The following is a 14810-nucleotide window of genomic DNA, read 5'->3' on the forward strand; positions in this document are numbered from 1 at the left end:
TAAATCTGTTTACTAAAATGGTAACACTTTTTATTAACAGCATTTTTGAGTAATACTTGTGTTTTATTTTGTTTTAACAGTCATCTGTGAGCTGGGATAAAAGAATAAGCATTGGTTCTTCGCTCCCAAGCAACCTCTCAAGTCCTGCAGATGATCTACCTCCAACTCGTATCAAGGAAAACCATATCTTAGAAGGGCTGAAGAAATTACAGAAGCAAAAAATATTACTTGAGTCACCTTCAGTAATATCAAAATGGGGTTACAAAGATTGCATGAACTCTAATGAGGGAATATATTCCCCTGGAGTTAAATGTGGAAGCCATAACGAACAGACTCATTGTAAGCCAGTGGAAATGGGAAGTATTTGCATTGAACATAACAAAACTTTCTCTTATGATTCAGATTCGCATGATGATGCAGATGACGACTCTTCATCCTTACTGTTGCTGCAGGAAGTACCAAGCAAAGACTGCAGGACCTATTGTAACAAATTAACTCACAGCATTTCTGACAGTCTCTTTGACTGGGATCCTAATAGGAAACATTTGCCAGAAAGAAGTTCATATTTTAATTCAAAGGAGAGACCTGAAAAATTGACAAGTTTTGTCAGTGGATTTCAGGCAGAAGTAAAGTCGTGCACCAGAGCAAAGCTGCCCGAGTTACAGTTAAATCAAAGTCATGCTAATATAGGCTGGAAGGACCTTAATTTTCAGCTTTCAGATACTGATGACAATGAAGTCTTGGATGAATTGCATATAGAAAGCAGTGATGAGAAAAGTCCATCGGATTTATTAACCACTCCGTTTACTGAGAAGTACACAAAGACCTCTGAAGTGCTCAAAGTCACAGAGAATTCTCAGTTTGTATCTACTGACAAAGAGGAAAAACACATATCTGCTCACTCAGAGATTAGGCCAAAGACATGTAATTTCATTAAACAACAAAAGGTTGTAAAAAAGACCTCTTCTGAAGAGTGCATTACCGTAATATTTGATGCTGAGGATGGTGAGCCTATTGAATTCAGCTCACATCAAACTGGAGTTGTCACTGTAACAAGAAATGAAATTTCAATCAACCAGCCACAAACTAGGTCCAGTGCAGAATATACTGACCTTATACCTCAGGGAATAACTGATTTGCAGACAGAAACCAATGCTAGAAACTACACTGCTTTAGAAAGACCTGAAGATGAAATGGAGAAACAGACTCCTGACGATAATACTGGCAATAAAAATACAGTTGTCCCCATGACCTGCAGTGAATCTTCATACTGTGGAAGAGTGACACTGCAAAATACTCCCCGACAAAAACTAGTGAAGCCAGTGTATGATGTATCATACAAGGCCAATTCAAGCTCCACTGTGCAAGCAGGAATCAATCAAAAGCCAAACTTGACTAAAATACCCAGCAGAGGTAAATTTTCTCCAAAAAAACCTGTGATGACACAGGGCGAGGAGACACCTGTGGCTCAACCAGTAGGCCCTGCGACCCTTGAAAAATCACCTGCTCTGCCACCTGTAAAGCTTTCAAAATTCAAAAAGGCACAAAGCCCACCTCATAATTTTGACTCAAAAGTCAACTTCCAGGTTCCAAAGTCCCCTGCCCACCTTCTGCCAGGCTTGAAACATCCAGGCAGAGGCAACGGGTCAAAGTATCCAAAGAGTCAGAGTCCAGCATCACCACTTTTGCCTCAGCACCTTATAGAGCCCAGTGACTACGGAGAACCTCCAACCAGAGACTTTCATTGTGATTTAGCAAATGTAGAAGCCCGATCACCATCCCCACCCATTCCTCCAGGCAGGTCAACATCCCTGTTGATTCGGCCTAATTATGCTCATTCACCATCTGTAGCGGTAAAGTTAGGAGGAGCTGGTCCCAGTGAAACTGCAAAAAATATACTGAAATCATCACCATTAAAAGGAACTGTGAACTCTGGCTTTCATAATCAATCTAGTCATGAAATGCAAGCAAAAACTGTATCTTCTGGGGCCAAAATTGAATTATCTTACCTTCAAGAAAATGCAGAAGCAATTATGCAAAATAAATGCGTATCTCAGCAAACCCATAGTGCATGCCAAGGACTTTCCAAAGTTTCCACAAAGCAAGTCTGCCCAAAAAGCCCTAATCAGCTGGGTCTCCACAGGAATCGTGAATTTTCCAACACAGATTTTCAAACAGCCAGGTCCTTTTCTCTAGGTTGTCCGTCATTGGAAACAACTTCTTCACAAAACACATATTCCAGCAAAAAAGTTATTTCCAGTGACAGTGGGGTGGATCAGCCACAAAAGATGCCAAACATTCTCCCTGCAACTCCTCAATGTCATACAACAAGCACAAGCGAGCCTTTACTGTCTCAGGTAAACAATTCCCCGTTGTCAACACTGTTTCATGGTAGTGACACTGCACACGCTACCCAAAACTCTAATGAGAAAGGAATGAAGACCCGTCTCCCTGTAGGACTGAAATTATTTGTCAAATCTCCCCAACTTCTCCGAAAGAGCTCCACTGTACCAGGGAAGCAGGAAAAAGACAGTATAAATGCAGCTTCCAAAAGTAATGTGGGTTCCAGTAAGTGCAAGCAAAATGAATCTATAAGTATAACCACTAGAGGCGCAACGGATGCTGAATTAAAAGACTCTACGGCTGATACCGAAGTAAAAACTAATTTTACTGTGGGACTTAGTATGGATACAGCATCACCTCATTCACATGAAAACCGCAGCTTGGTGGTAGACAGAGTAGATGGATTAGAAAACAAATTAGTTAAGAGATCTCTTTCTTCTAGCAACAAGTCACACCTGAAGCCAGCTCTGGGCATGAATGGAGCAAAAGCTCGTAGTCAGAGTTTTAGCATTCATACAGGGGAAAAGCCATCTGCCCCTGTGACAGAAGGTCTTGGAAAGGTACGGACTCAGATAATTACAAACACTTCTGATAGAGGAAATTCTCTAACAAGGCAGAACTCAGCCATGGAAGGACTTCAAATCAAGGCCATTCCTGGGTCAGCAGTGACACCAGAGACTCTTCCATATACTCCTAAAACCACAGAAAATTCTTATTCTAGACAAGGTTCTCTTGGAAATATGAGTAGTTGCAATAGCCAGCATGGAAGCCCAAGCAAACTGCCCTTCAGATCATCTTCAAAAGTAGACTTGTTTCACAACACTTCAAAATGTGATGGAAACAAACCATTTTCTCAGAAGGATGCACGCAGTCTATCTGTCCAGAGCGAGAAAAGCACTGAAAGTTTTAAACACGAAGCTCTAAGTAAAAAACGTGTTCTGCCAGCAGAATTGGAGCTAGAAACGTCAGCTACTGTATCTTCCAAACAAGTTTCATCGTTTCAAAGCTTGGAGGGAATAAAGTGTCCTCATAAACTGGAAGTAACAAAGTCACGAAGACAGCAAATGTCTTTAAAGTTAGCAGAAGCCTCTGAGAAGGTTACCGATGTTTTGAGTTCACCGGCTCTACAGCCTACCATAGAGGAGAAAGTCATGTTATGCATCCAAGAAAATGTACAAAAGGGTCAGGGACAAAACAAATCTCCCACTGCAGAGACTAAACAGAAGACTGGGCCCTCTATAGCAAGTTGGTTTGGCTTTAGGAAGAGTAAGCTCCCAGCACTGAGTAGCAGAAAAACTGATGTTCCTAAAACAAAGGTAGAAAAAAAAGACATAAAAGTTTCAGGATTTGGAATTAAGCAGGCAAAATTAGAGAGGAGAAAAGAGAAAAAGAAAATGGAACACTGTGAAATAGAAAATGAAATTAACCGAAAAACAGACAACGGTGACATTTTATCTGATGTCATGGAGAGCAACATTATGAAACCTTCACAAGACACACCTGGTGAGATTGAGTGTGAACAAGTCAAGGGTTCCACTACAGCTACGTACTCGCCAAAAGACAGTTTTATGAAAGAACTTTTAAACAGGTAAAACTTCAGAACACAATTTGGGATGTGTTGTATACTGTAGCTTTACAGATGCTCAGATGCTAAGTTTGATGTATTTTCCTTTTTGATTAATAATGTGTAGTAGTGATCAGTAGGTACACTATCAGGACTTTAGAACATTACAGGAAAAATCATTAATAATGAGATAATTGCGTTCATGTTACTTTGTTAACAAAACCAGCGGACTCTGAAATTTAAGAATGGCAAGTTACATCCAAGTTGGTAGAAATCCAAATGGTTCTAGAAATCAAGAATCTAGGCAGATGGTGTGTAAAGATAGAGGATAATTAGGTACATGTTTTAATGTATTCCATCTTCATGTATTGTAACCAGCAAGTATATATTTGGTAACTAGTCAGAATTAAGTACATTTCTAACTACCACAGCTTTTGGTCACAGAAGAACTTAGCAATTGCTATACTGTGTTTCCATGTTTGCCCCACAGCAGTTCCAAATATAATATAAATCATTATATGTGAAAGACTAAATTGATATACTACCTGAAATTGCAAGTGACAGATTTGATCAAGGCTAGTTAGAAACATTTATCACTCAAAGGTCTAGAGACAGAAAGATACAGAGAGGTTACTTTAAACATTAAAGGAATGGAAAAGTAGAGTGATTGAAGAAGGGCAATGTAATTTATCAGAGGAATCACTCTCTACCTGCAGAGCTGATAAGAAAGCAGCTCAGCAGACAGAAAGTGGATCAAATAATGTTTCCTACAGGAGTGTGTCGAAGGGCAGCTCCCAGGGCTCCTCTCTTCACGGCAACTCTATCAGCTCTCAAGGAAACCACAAGAAAAACAGCAACACAAAAGCTGATATGGAAATGCAGAATCAGACCCTGGTAAGTGCTTTAGTACATGAAAACATTATTACCTTCTTTTTAACTTCTGGATGTATTCCTTATTGCAAGTACAGACAGACAGGATAGTAAGTGCTTATATATGATAGAAAGATTTTGTGTAGCTAGAGAATTGTGAATTAATACGAAAGTTGGCAGCTTGACTATAGGCCAGATTATACAGCTAGTCATGAAGATTCTACTGCTTCTGCTGGCAATTCAATTCCAGTGGAGATATATGCACAATGATGCTATAATCATACTGCAGTACAGTGAAATAATAAGACCATTTGCTTTTTTTTTATTTTTTCCTCTTTCCCTGGAAATTGCATGCCAGCGTTAAACATTCCTCTGAACATTATAGAAATCAATAAGGCTGAAAAGTGCAGTGCTGGTGAGAAAGAGGCAAAGTATTTGACCACATTTGGGAATATTTGTCACTTAAGAGGGAGTCTTTTAAAAGCTGAAACATACATTTCACCCGTGTCTCTCTTTGTACCATGGAAAATTTTCCTGTTAATGCCCTGTAGTTAGTTTTATACTTCAATAAGGTATTAACTGTACTTGATACTTTAATTTACCCAGCAAGTAGGAAAGTTGCAATTTAGAAGAAAAATAATTTGATTTTCTGTTAGCTGTTAGATTCTGGTTTTTGAAAGTTTATGTGAGTGGCTATTCTTTTCTGCGTCGAGATGCATACACACAGAGTCTAGGATTGTAACCTAAAGTCAGATTGAATGGGTGCCCTTCCTTGTGAAGTTTCTAATAATTAACCTTGGAATTTAGTGAGCAATTTCTTGCCTAGCAAGGACCTTTCCCATGATGTTTTAAAGTCAAAGCACCAGGAGAACAGAGATGCTTTAACTCAATGAGCATTCTTTTCTCATTCCTGATAGCTGTCTTGACCGTATTATTATGATGATTATTAACAATAAGCACAATTTTCACAAAATTGTCTGAAAACTTGCACCAAATATAATATTGAGCATGGAGTTGAGATTATTACTTTTGTTGTTCCAATAAAACTCAGTTATTGAAGTACATCACATGCAACTATTTCATCTGAGAGAATTTGAAATACAAATTATTTGGGATGCGTTTCAAGGGTAAAACATATTCCAAAAAGCTTCCTAATGGGAACCGGAAAAACTCTTTGCTAAGTACTGGTGTTTAGGGTGCTTAAGGTTAAAGTATCCCACACGTGGTTTCAACTTCAGGCAAATGTTTTTTTTACTTTAATGCAGATGTCGTTCCTAAGAACATCTGCAAGGTCATTTTTTAAAACTTACGGGGAACGTATGCAGAATGAATGTGTTGGAAAACTTTTTCCTCCTGACTCCTGTGGTATCATCTCTTCTTTGAAAATGTAGATGTCTCCTGCATTATAAAACCACAAATTATAAGCATATCTAAGGCTGTCCTTGTAGTGTCACTGAAAGGAAAGAGAGAGAATGAAAGTCTGGAAATGTGCAATATGCAGGAAATTCAATCCAACTGATCTAGAACTTTGATAGCAAAGCAGAGCCCCTTATCAGAGCCACTCAGTTTAACTATGCCCCATTTAATATGGTCCTGACAGCTTAGGGTATATCTTCGCTGTGCAGAAGTACAAAAAACTCTACATGTTGCTTCTACAATTTCTTTCTAGCTTATTATTTCTAATGTTGCAATAATTTGCTGTGCTTTTTGTCTGTCATTTTGTGAAGTCTTTCTAAATGCAGCAATAATAGTCACTTAGGACTTTAAGTATATCATCAAGAAACACACTGTTTTATCAGGGAACTACAAAGATTGTCCTTAATATAAGTAAATAATGGAGAAGTGCTAATTATACTATTTCGTTTTTAAGGATATGTTAGTCATGGGGAAAAGGCATTACCTGTCCTATACCATACACTTTTTTATTCACTGGGAATGAAAATATTTTTTGTATTGTTTTGAAGATTAAGTTGCATTATATGCTTCATCGCTGTGAGTTTCATATTGTGGTTTTTGCGGCACTTAATTCCTGAAAGAAATAGCTAGTGCCAAAAGACTGAGGACATCTAGAATAATGAGATTAAAAATGTACTTAAAATTCTTAATGCTAATTTATGAAAGAGATATACCTTAAGATTCCACAGTATGTGATATTTAATCTTGACCTCCAAACTTCTACAAGAAAAACAGTGAAAAGTCTTTAAATTCAAAGTTCATGCATCTTATTACTATGATTTCCAGTTATTCTTTGGTGTCTGCTCACTTTGAAGCAGATTGCAAAGGACTGGGAGATAGCTGTGACTGAAAACAGTCAGATGCAATAGAATGGCATTATGCATTTTTTTACTTGTAAAAAGACAAAATCAATACTTTTGGAGAAAACAGCATAAATCTTTTCAAAAGCCCTAAACTTAAGAAGATTTCTTTTCTGTTTCGAACAATGCAAAGTGTATTTAGTAATAGCGGTTCAGTGCAGAAGGTGTATTTCAAAACTGCATATCATATATATACTGCTTCTTTAAATCCTGGCCATAACATTTCTTAACATTAATTTTCTAGCAACTTTTTCCTTTAAAGCCTATTTAATTTTTGATGATTAAATCTCTTCTCTTATGATATGCCAGGTAAAGACTTGGGGCACTATTATGCCATAACATATGCACCAATTACCTCTGATTTCTGTTCATGCAAAGACTGTTATTGCTTGACTGCCACTGAATTTATGGAAAAAGCAATGTTCCACCAATGGCGGCCTTGTGCACTCACCTTCAGAGGCATACGCTTCCCGTTAGTGTTCATCAAAAAAACACTTTGCTCTAAAGGCCAGCCAACAGAAATACATAACACTTTAGCCCACACCAAGGATATTCCACGTTCTCCAATACTTTTTCATGTCCTTGGCTGGAGCTTAAGGTGAGATACAATCATTTTTGTGCTGCACTGCTTCATTTCATCTTTGTGATTTTATTACAGCCCAGTGTAATTTAGAAAAGCCATGGGCTTTACTTTGTGAGGTGGAAGCGAGGCACCAAAATCAAGACACCTGGAGTTTTGTATACCACTGTCTGTCTGCAGTCTGGGTGTTTGGGGAATACCCAGAGATCTGTCCTAATATTGTGAAATGTCACATCAGCAGCAAGCCACAGACCGCCACGCAGTATGCAAATGTGAGAAAATGTTTTACCCACAATTCGATGCCAAATGACCACATACTCTCCTCTTCATTTTCCATAGCCTTAAGAGCCTCATTTCAGAAGGAAAAAAGATGTCATCAGATCTCTGGGATTAAGAGATTATAAATGCATTTTTATAAATATAGAGAGCGAGTCTTTCATGTCTTACTGAGGCTAGTCACAAGAGGTCAATAGGGCTACTTGTGTAAACCAGACAAGCAGAATATATACTGTGATCAAAGATATGTCATGCAAATGATGATAAATTCTGCTGGTTTAGATTATAGAACATATTTAATGTTACTGTGAATGTGCTGTATGTAGTTTAAAACAGCAGAGAGTGATTAACAAATAATTTAAGATCTCTGAGATATTGAAAGTAATTTTTTCTGCAGTGCTGGCTTCCCTCCTCTCCTTGTCCTGAAAGTATCTTCATTCCTGTTTGATTTATGTAGTGTGGCAGATAAATATGTCCCTGGATCTGAATTATGGCCTCCGATGGCATGTAACGGAGGAGGTTTTCACTGTATGCTAGGAAGATACTCAGATTATATATGCACTTTGGATATAGGAGTGCAGAAGAACAGAGCAAAAATATGCCTTCGTCTGAAAAATAGAATATCTAGGGGATTTGAATAACACATACTTGAATAACACATACAGGATCTTAGTGTGCACTGCATTCTTAAATGAAGTTTTTCTCTCTGTTTAGCTAATAAATGCTTTTAAACAGAGGTGGAAACAAAAATGCCAAAGTTCATTGTCTGCAAACTGAACTAGAGAGATACCACATCACATATTAAGTTCACATTTTTTTAGCGTACAATCTGAAATGTGGTTTTTCTAGAGAGAAACAAAGAGGTCAGGAGACCTGAGCATTTTTTTTTTTTTCTTAATGCAGAAAAAGACTTTTCCTTTTGAGGAATTGCATCTTCCAAGGGTATTTTTTGACTGCTGCATATTGTGGCTTCGAATGAAGTTAAAAGACAGGCTGTATACTTCTGCTCTTCGCTGCCCTGTAACTTTACTCTGATTTATTTCTGAAAAGGTATTCTGTAGTTGTCATGAAGCAACGTAAACAGAGTCACATATGTTCTTCACTTTTGTTGTTGTACTATGTACAGGCTAAAGTAGTCACAGAAAACCTGCAAGAAGAAGACGAGGACACCATGACAAGGACTACATGTCAGAGTCATGTGATAGGTACAGAATTATATTTTACACTGGATTCTATTGCTGTCTCAGTTCTTGGAAAAAAACATATTTAAATCTCATTACTTTATTTGTTTGCCTACCTAATGTCAGCTTTAACATTCATTTAGCTCTGTTCCTGAAAAGCCAAATTTCACCAACTATATAAAAGATAAGTACATACTATTACCAATTGTGGATCGAAGTAATGCTTGACAGAAGGATTTTGGAATCTGGCTATGAAAGATCATTCAGCCTCCAAAACTAGTGGGTTATATATAGTGGCTAAACTCAAGGGTTGTTATGCATGATGCTTTCAGGGGGCATAATACTGATATACTGTAACTCTGTCATAAGGCCTTGAGTTTGTAAACTTCAGAATAAAATTCTGAATAGCGGAATAATTACTGTCATAAACTACATCAGAAGGAGTAGCAAATCAGATGTCTGTTCAGAAAACCTTAAAGCTGCCACTGAAAATAAAGTTGCCTTTGCTCTACACTTTTCAGGAGGCTAGCAACATCTGCCCTGCTTCTTGATTGGCATGTGCTAATTGTTAACCTCAGTACATGTTAAAATATTTAATAGGCAATGGAGGACAAAGCAGAAGTCTGTTTGAGGTCTGTATTAGAGCAGTAGGTCAAGAATATAAGGAACCGACTTTGAATGAAAAAGATTCTCAGGCTGAACTAATTATTTTGCCTCCACCCCAAAATTCTCAAAACTTACTTTGAATTGATGTGAAATGTTTGGGTTTCATTTTTTAATGCAGATGCTGAACAAGAAAAAACAGATATTTGCAGAGCACCAAACCTGAATCTCTGTCAGGACGTAGTGGTTATGGAGCAGGTTGGTTGGCATTCCCCAAAGTCAGACTTCAGTTGTGCCTTGCATTCACGAGGCCCTCAGTTAGCTAGGAGAGGTAATCACTGTGGGTCCAGCCTGCCTGTGCACCAAAATCCTTTCTTGGCAAAGAAAATATCTTTTCTTCACCTTTGTCAGGGCTGATGACATGGATAAAGTGACAGGGAGGTCTGTGGCCCAGGTCCACAGTATGTAATGCTACAGAGGTGCCAGGCAGTGCTGCGCTTTGGAAATTCCTATAGCTCATACAAAGACCTTTCAATCGTCTGAATTACTCCAATTAAAAGAGCATCTTCTTTTCCCTAGACAATGGCATCTCTTAAAGGCTCAACACAGGATTCCAGCTATCCCTGTTCTGCCTTGTCAAACCATCTAGAGTAACTCAAGGAGTTTGCTCTGAGGATCTAGTTGCTAATGTCAGGAAACTCTTTGATGATGTGGAGACATTATGTGCAGTAAGTAGTATTGGCACAGTAAAAATAATGGAAGTCTAAGCAAATTTGTTAACATTAGCAGAGTGAGTCCTAATGCAGGATGTGCCAGTCATTACTTATTTCAGCAGGACAAGCCCGAGCCTGGGAAATTAGAAGCATGGATCTAAGTGCACTTCCTGAATACTCCTAAATCAGTATTGTGCTGTGTTTTATTCCGTTCTCATCAGGGTGTGTTTTATTTTATTTTGGTATGTTTGCTGCTGTATGTCCACGTTGCTTTTTGTGAATAGCGAGCTTTCCTACGTCTCGTTCAGATTCTTTTACCAAATTCTTTGATAGAAGTTCTGGCATTTTTCTGATACAAAGGTTTTCATAGAAAGATACTGATTTTTTTCAAGACTGAAACTCTATGCAGCTTTAAGAAATGTTAATTTGGAACATTTCCCGTGTCAGTTTGAGATTTTTAGTGAAAAACATACACAAGGAAGAACTTGTGAAGATTATAGAGAACCTACTGGTATGGAGAATTACCTGAGATGTGAGAGAGCTAGATTCGGCTTTCTTTGTTATCAACTCCTAAGCTTCTGGTTGGCAGAAGGAGAAGGGAATTATACAGGAAGGATGGCTCTGTAAATGTTGTGCCCTCACTGCCATCAAGCACATGATAGTGACCCAGGTCCTTACTCTGATCAGAGGGGGCAGCTCACATCCTGGTGAAGGCTTTTGGTCTGTTGTTTTCATGGAACAGTTTCACAGTGGTGGAGGATTCTTCCAGAACAGAAACATCTTTGAAATCTTGAAAAGTTCAGGGGGGCTCTAAATTAATTTCTTACTGTGTTCTTCACCACTATAAGTAGTTGTTTTAAGAAAACAAAGTTCACTGTGGTTTTGTAGCTGTACTTAATTCTACTAGAGTTTGTTCTACTGGGTTTGGTCTAAACCGTTAACAAAATGGAGTTGAATGTATAGAAGATGTAGAAAGGCTATGATTAAGCAGGGAAGATGTTCTTTACATACTAAGAGAAATGCATGTTGCTCTAGTTGTCACTGTAAAATACCTAAATTGACATCAGTTCTGCCCAGTTAGCTAATAAATAAGATATATATAACTGAACGGTCTTCAGGGTTGGTATCATTTAAGACAATGCTGGTTCATCACTTTCTAATAATGAAACACTCCTGGGTGTGTTAAAGAAAAAACGTGTAAAATGCCTGTTGCTAGGGCTTTAATTTATTGTCAGTTGTTGATCTAAACAAATTTAAGTGTTTTGCTGACTCTTTGGATTTGCTAAATGGAAAGAATACAAGAATGCACAGTAATATAAAATTTCCCTTCTAGTATACCTGTATTTCAGGAACACATGATCATTTATATATGAAGCTGTCATTTATATTGTGCTATATAGTACTTAAACATATATTTAAAATATTTTTAAAAATTTAAACCAAAAATATATTATACCCTGGATGCTTTTGCTGTACTGTCAGTGAGGATGCCAAATGTGGCCCAGTTGGCACAGATGCTACCTGTGCTCCCACTTCCCACAGACAGGAGACCTAAGAATCCACAATTATCACTTTCAGGTCCAGGCATCTTCAGAGCTCCTTCCTCAAGCCCTTTGCGATAAAGTAGTTGGGTTTTGAAAGAGTGATGAAGCGGGAAATGCTGAAGTACCTAATAAGAGGATGGACACGATAAAACGGTTGACTTTCTCTTCGTGTCATGAGGGACTCCCCAGCTCAGACAGGTACAGCAGGGTCTCCAAATATTCCTATAAATAAAATTCTTTTATTGAATGCAAAGACAATGTGTCAAGCTCCTGCCAGTCTTGCTCCCATGTAAACATAAAAAAAGGCTTCATTTTACAAAGAAAAAGAATTCTGTTTCCCCCAACTGTCAGTGTTTGTCTTGAAATTCCCCATTGTCACAATGGCCAAAAAAATTACGAGGCATTTACAAATGACAACTTTACATAGAGCAGTTAATAATTGGACATCTTGAGAAGAAAAAAGCATTTGTGAGGAAGTTTAATGTTTCATATTTCAAGTGCTGTTTCAAATTAGCAGCCACTCCTGGAGAAGTGTGATTGTATTAATTATAATGTATTAAGAGTTTTCATTGATAAACAGCTTCAAGGGAAAAGTCAAAAATCCATGGCACAAGAAAACAAATGCTAATTACTGAAGAATTAATTCTTGCAGACAGCTTCACATGAGAATACTACAGTATACAGTAACATTCATACCGAAGGCAGTTTCCTTGATTATAATACTCATCTGTTATGGCTGAAATACAGGCACTTTGGAGGAGCAAAAGTGTTTTGTCTATACAGGTCCCAACACAAATTAAAAGGTTCCTGACCTTGTTTTCTTTTTAGGAATATATATCTATAATGAAGAGGAAAAATAGTCATAATTATTCATATAATTCTTCAGTGTTGATAAAACCCTATGCTGGGGCTGAAGGAGGAAAGGCTCAGTGTGCCATTCTCTCAGACATCAACACTTTGGTGGTTTATCAAACCCCATATTTGAAATCTGCATGATAATAATTTCTCTGCATCCAGTTTCCTTTTCTCTTTGTTACCCCAAATGGGTGAAAAATTTGCTAGAGAAGCAAGTAAACATTGAATATGCTTTATTTTAATGATAGACTCAAGATTCAGAGAAAACACAATCTCAGCATCTATTCACCAGCATAAATTGGCTGATGAGACATGTCTGAGGTTTCAAGTCTATTCTTAAATTTATACTCAGGTTTCAATATAAAGAAACTAATCTTTTTGTCACAGATATTTCTATGTGTAAATATGTTTATTCACCATAGTGGATTTCCAGCCATCATTCTATCCTTAGCAATTTCTAAATGAATCAAACAATCACTTGTAGTCCAAAGCACTGAAGTTCAGGGAGTACATGAAAGCATGGACAGTTCATCTAAAGGAATTATTTTGTTGAACTGGAAAGTTTTTTGCTTTCAAATGTTATCTTTAATATGTCATCAATTGAACTAAAAGGCCAGAGTCATTCTTTAAAAAAAGTCTGTTGAACTTTGACATCAGGGGCATCACGGCGGGTAGGTTTTGCCCTCAGAATGACATCACTGGTAAAAATAAAATAAATTTAAAAAATCTAAGTAGACCTCCAGTTTGCTTGAGCAGGTACTCTAGAGAACAAATACTTGATAACGCAAGAATTGGTAGGAGCAATCCAAAATGTATCTGAGTGTTGTTGGTACTGCGTGCTCCGGTGGAAGCACCAGATGCTACCTACTGAAGGTGTGTGGGGAGATAATTCCCTGAGGCAGGCTGGGGTTAGAATCCACAGTAGAAAGATTCACAGTTCTTGGAAAGAAATTGTCAAACTGTGGCATTGACCCCTGTTGTTTGTTTGGAGTATTTCAGGTGAAATTCAGAGCCAGATGAAGATTATGAAGAAAAATGTAGTCAGTATTTTTGAAACTTTGAAGAAAGACTTGGGTCTAATTTTTGTCAAATTTTCTTTAGAGGTCCAGGTCAGTTGCTCAAAATTGATTCATCCAACATTAAATGGGAGCATTGTAGATACTGGCTTTTCTATAATACAGAGAAAATGCCTGCAGATACTTAAAGAGGTTCTGAAAAGTCTCTTGCTAGATAGAGGGTTGGGCTTCCACACTATCAAAGTAACATTAAAAGTGCATTGTAGACTTTGCTGCTTTGTGGTAGAACAAAAACACACTCTGAGGTCAAGGGATTCTTTTGTAGCTCTGCTGTAGCCCAGCGCTCAATTCCATTAAAGTTCCTGATAATCATCTGCCTTATAGCAGGCTTTATAATCTTTTTTTTCTACTTTCCAAGAACAACCTTGTGGAAGGGTTTTGCAGTTTAATTTAGAGCCAATCTGGTCAGAAAAAGGAAGGTCTGTCTTTGGAGCAACTTTTTGGGTTTTTTTTCTTTAGAGAACATTTGGTTGAATCCTGTAGATGCCTAATGTTCCAGAAAGGCAGTGGTGTTGGTATTTATGTGTTGTGTTGTGTTTTAAAGTCCACCTCTTTAAGCTTTATATGCAGCAAAGAGAAGTGATCAAGCTACATTTTCAGTGGAAACCAGGAATGTCCTTCACAGCAAGTTTTATAGATAAGTTGCTAGCAACTTGGTAACAATTTTACAGATATGCTGATCGCGAATGTAGGACGTACATCATGTAGTAGATGTGAGTTTGACTTAAAATGAAATGTCAGCATTATAATTATTTGTATTGAGGTATCAAAATCCTAAAGATGATAGCCTTATCTGTGTATTCTGATATTGTTTTATTCAGCACCCAGTAGCCATACTATGAAACTATTCTATATAAGAAAAGAAAAAAACACACTTCATAAGCAAACTT

General features: G+C 37.7%; 1 protein-coding gene across 1 annotated transcript in view; it reads left to right on the forward strand.

The window, feature by feature from the left end:
- The window catches only part of NCKAP5 (NCK associated protein 5), a 371849-nt gene that overhangs the window by 309538 nt on the left and 47501 nt on the right, over positions 1 to 14810 (forward strand). Inside the window, exons 12-14 of the mRNA XM_074145259.1 lie at positions 81 to 3931; positions 4624 to 4801; positions 9075 to 9153. Of these exons, the coding sequence (XP_074001360.1) occupies positions 81 to 3931; positions 4624 to 4801; positions 9075 to 9153 (4108 nt within the window). The remainder of the gene's footprint in view (positions 1 to 80; positions 3932 to 4623; positions 4802 to 9074; positions 9154 to 14810) is intronic.

This window comes from Numenius arquata, chromosome 3, assembly GCF_964106895.1.
Source record: "Numenius arquata chromosome 3, bNumArq3.hap1.1, whole genome shotgun sequence".
Lineage (NCBI taxonomy): Eukaryota > Metazoa > Chordata > Aves > Charadriiformes > Scolopacidae > Numenius > Numenius arquata.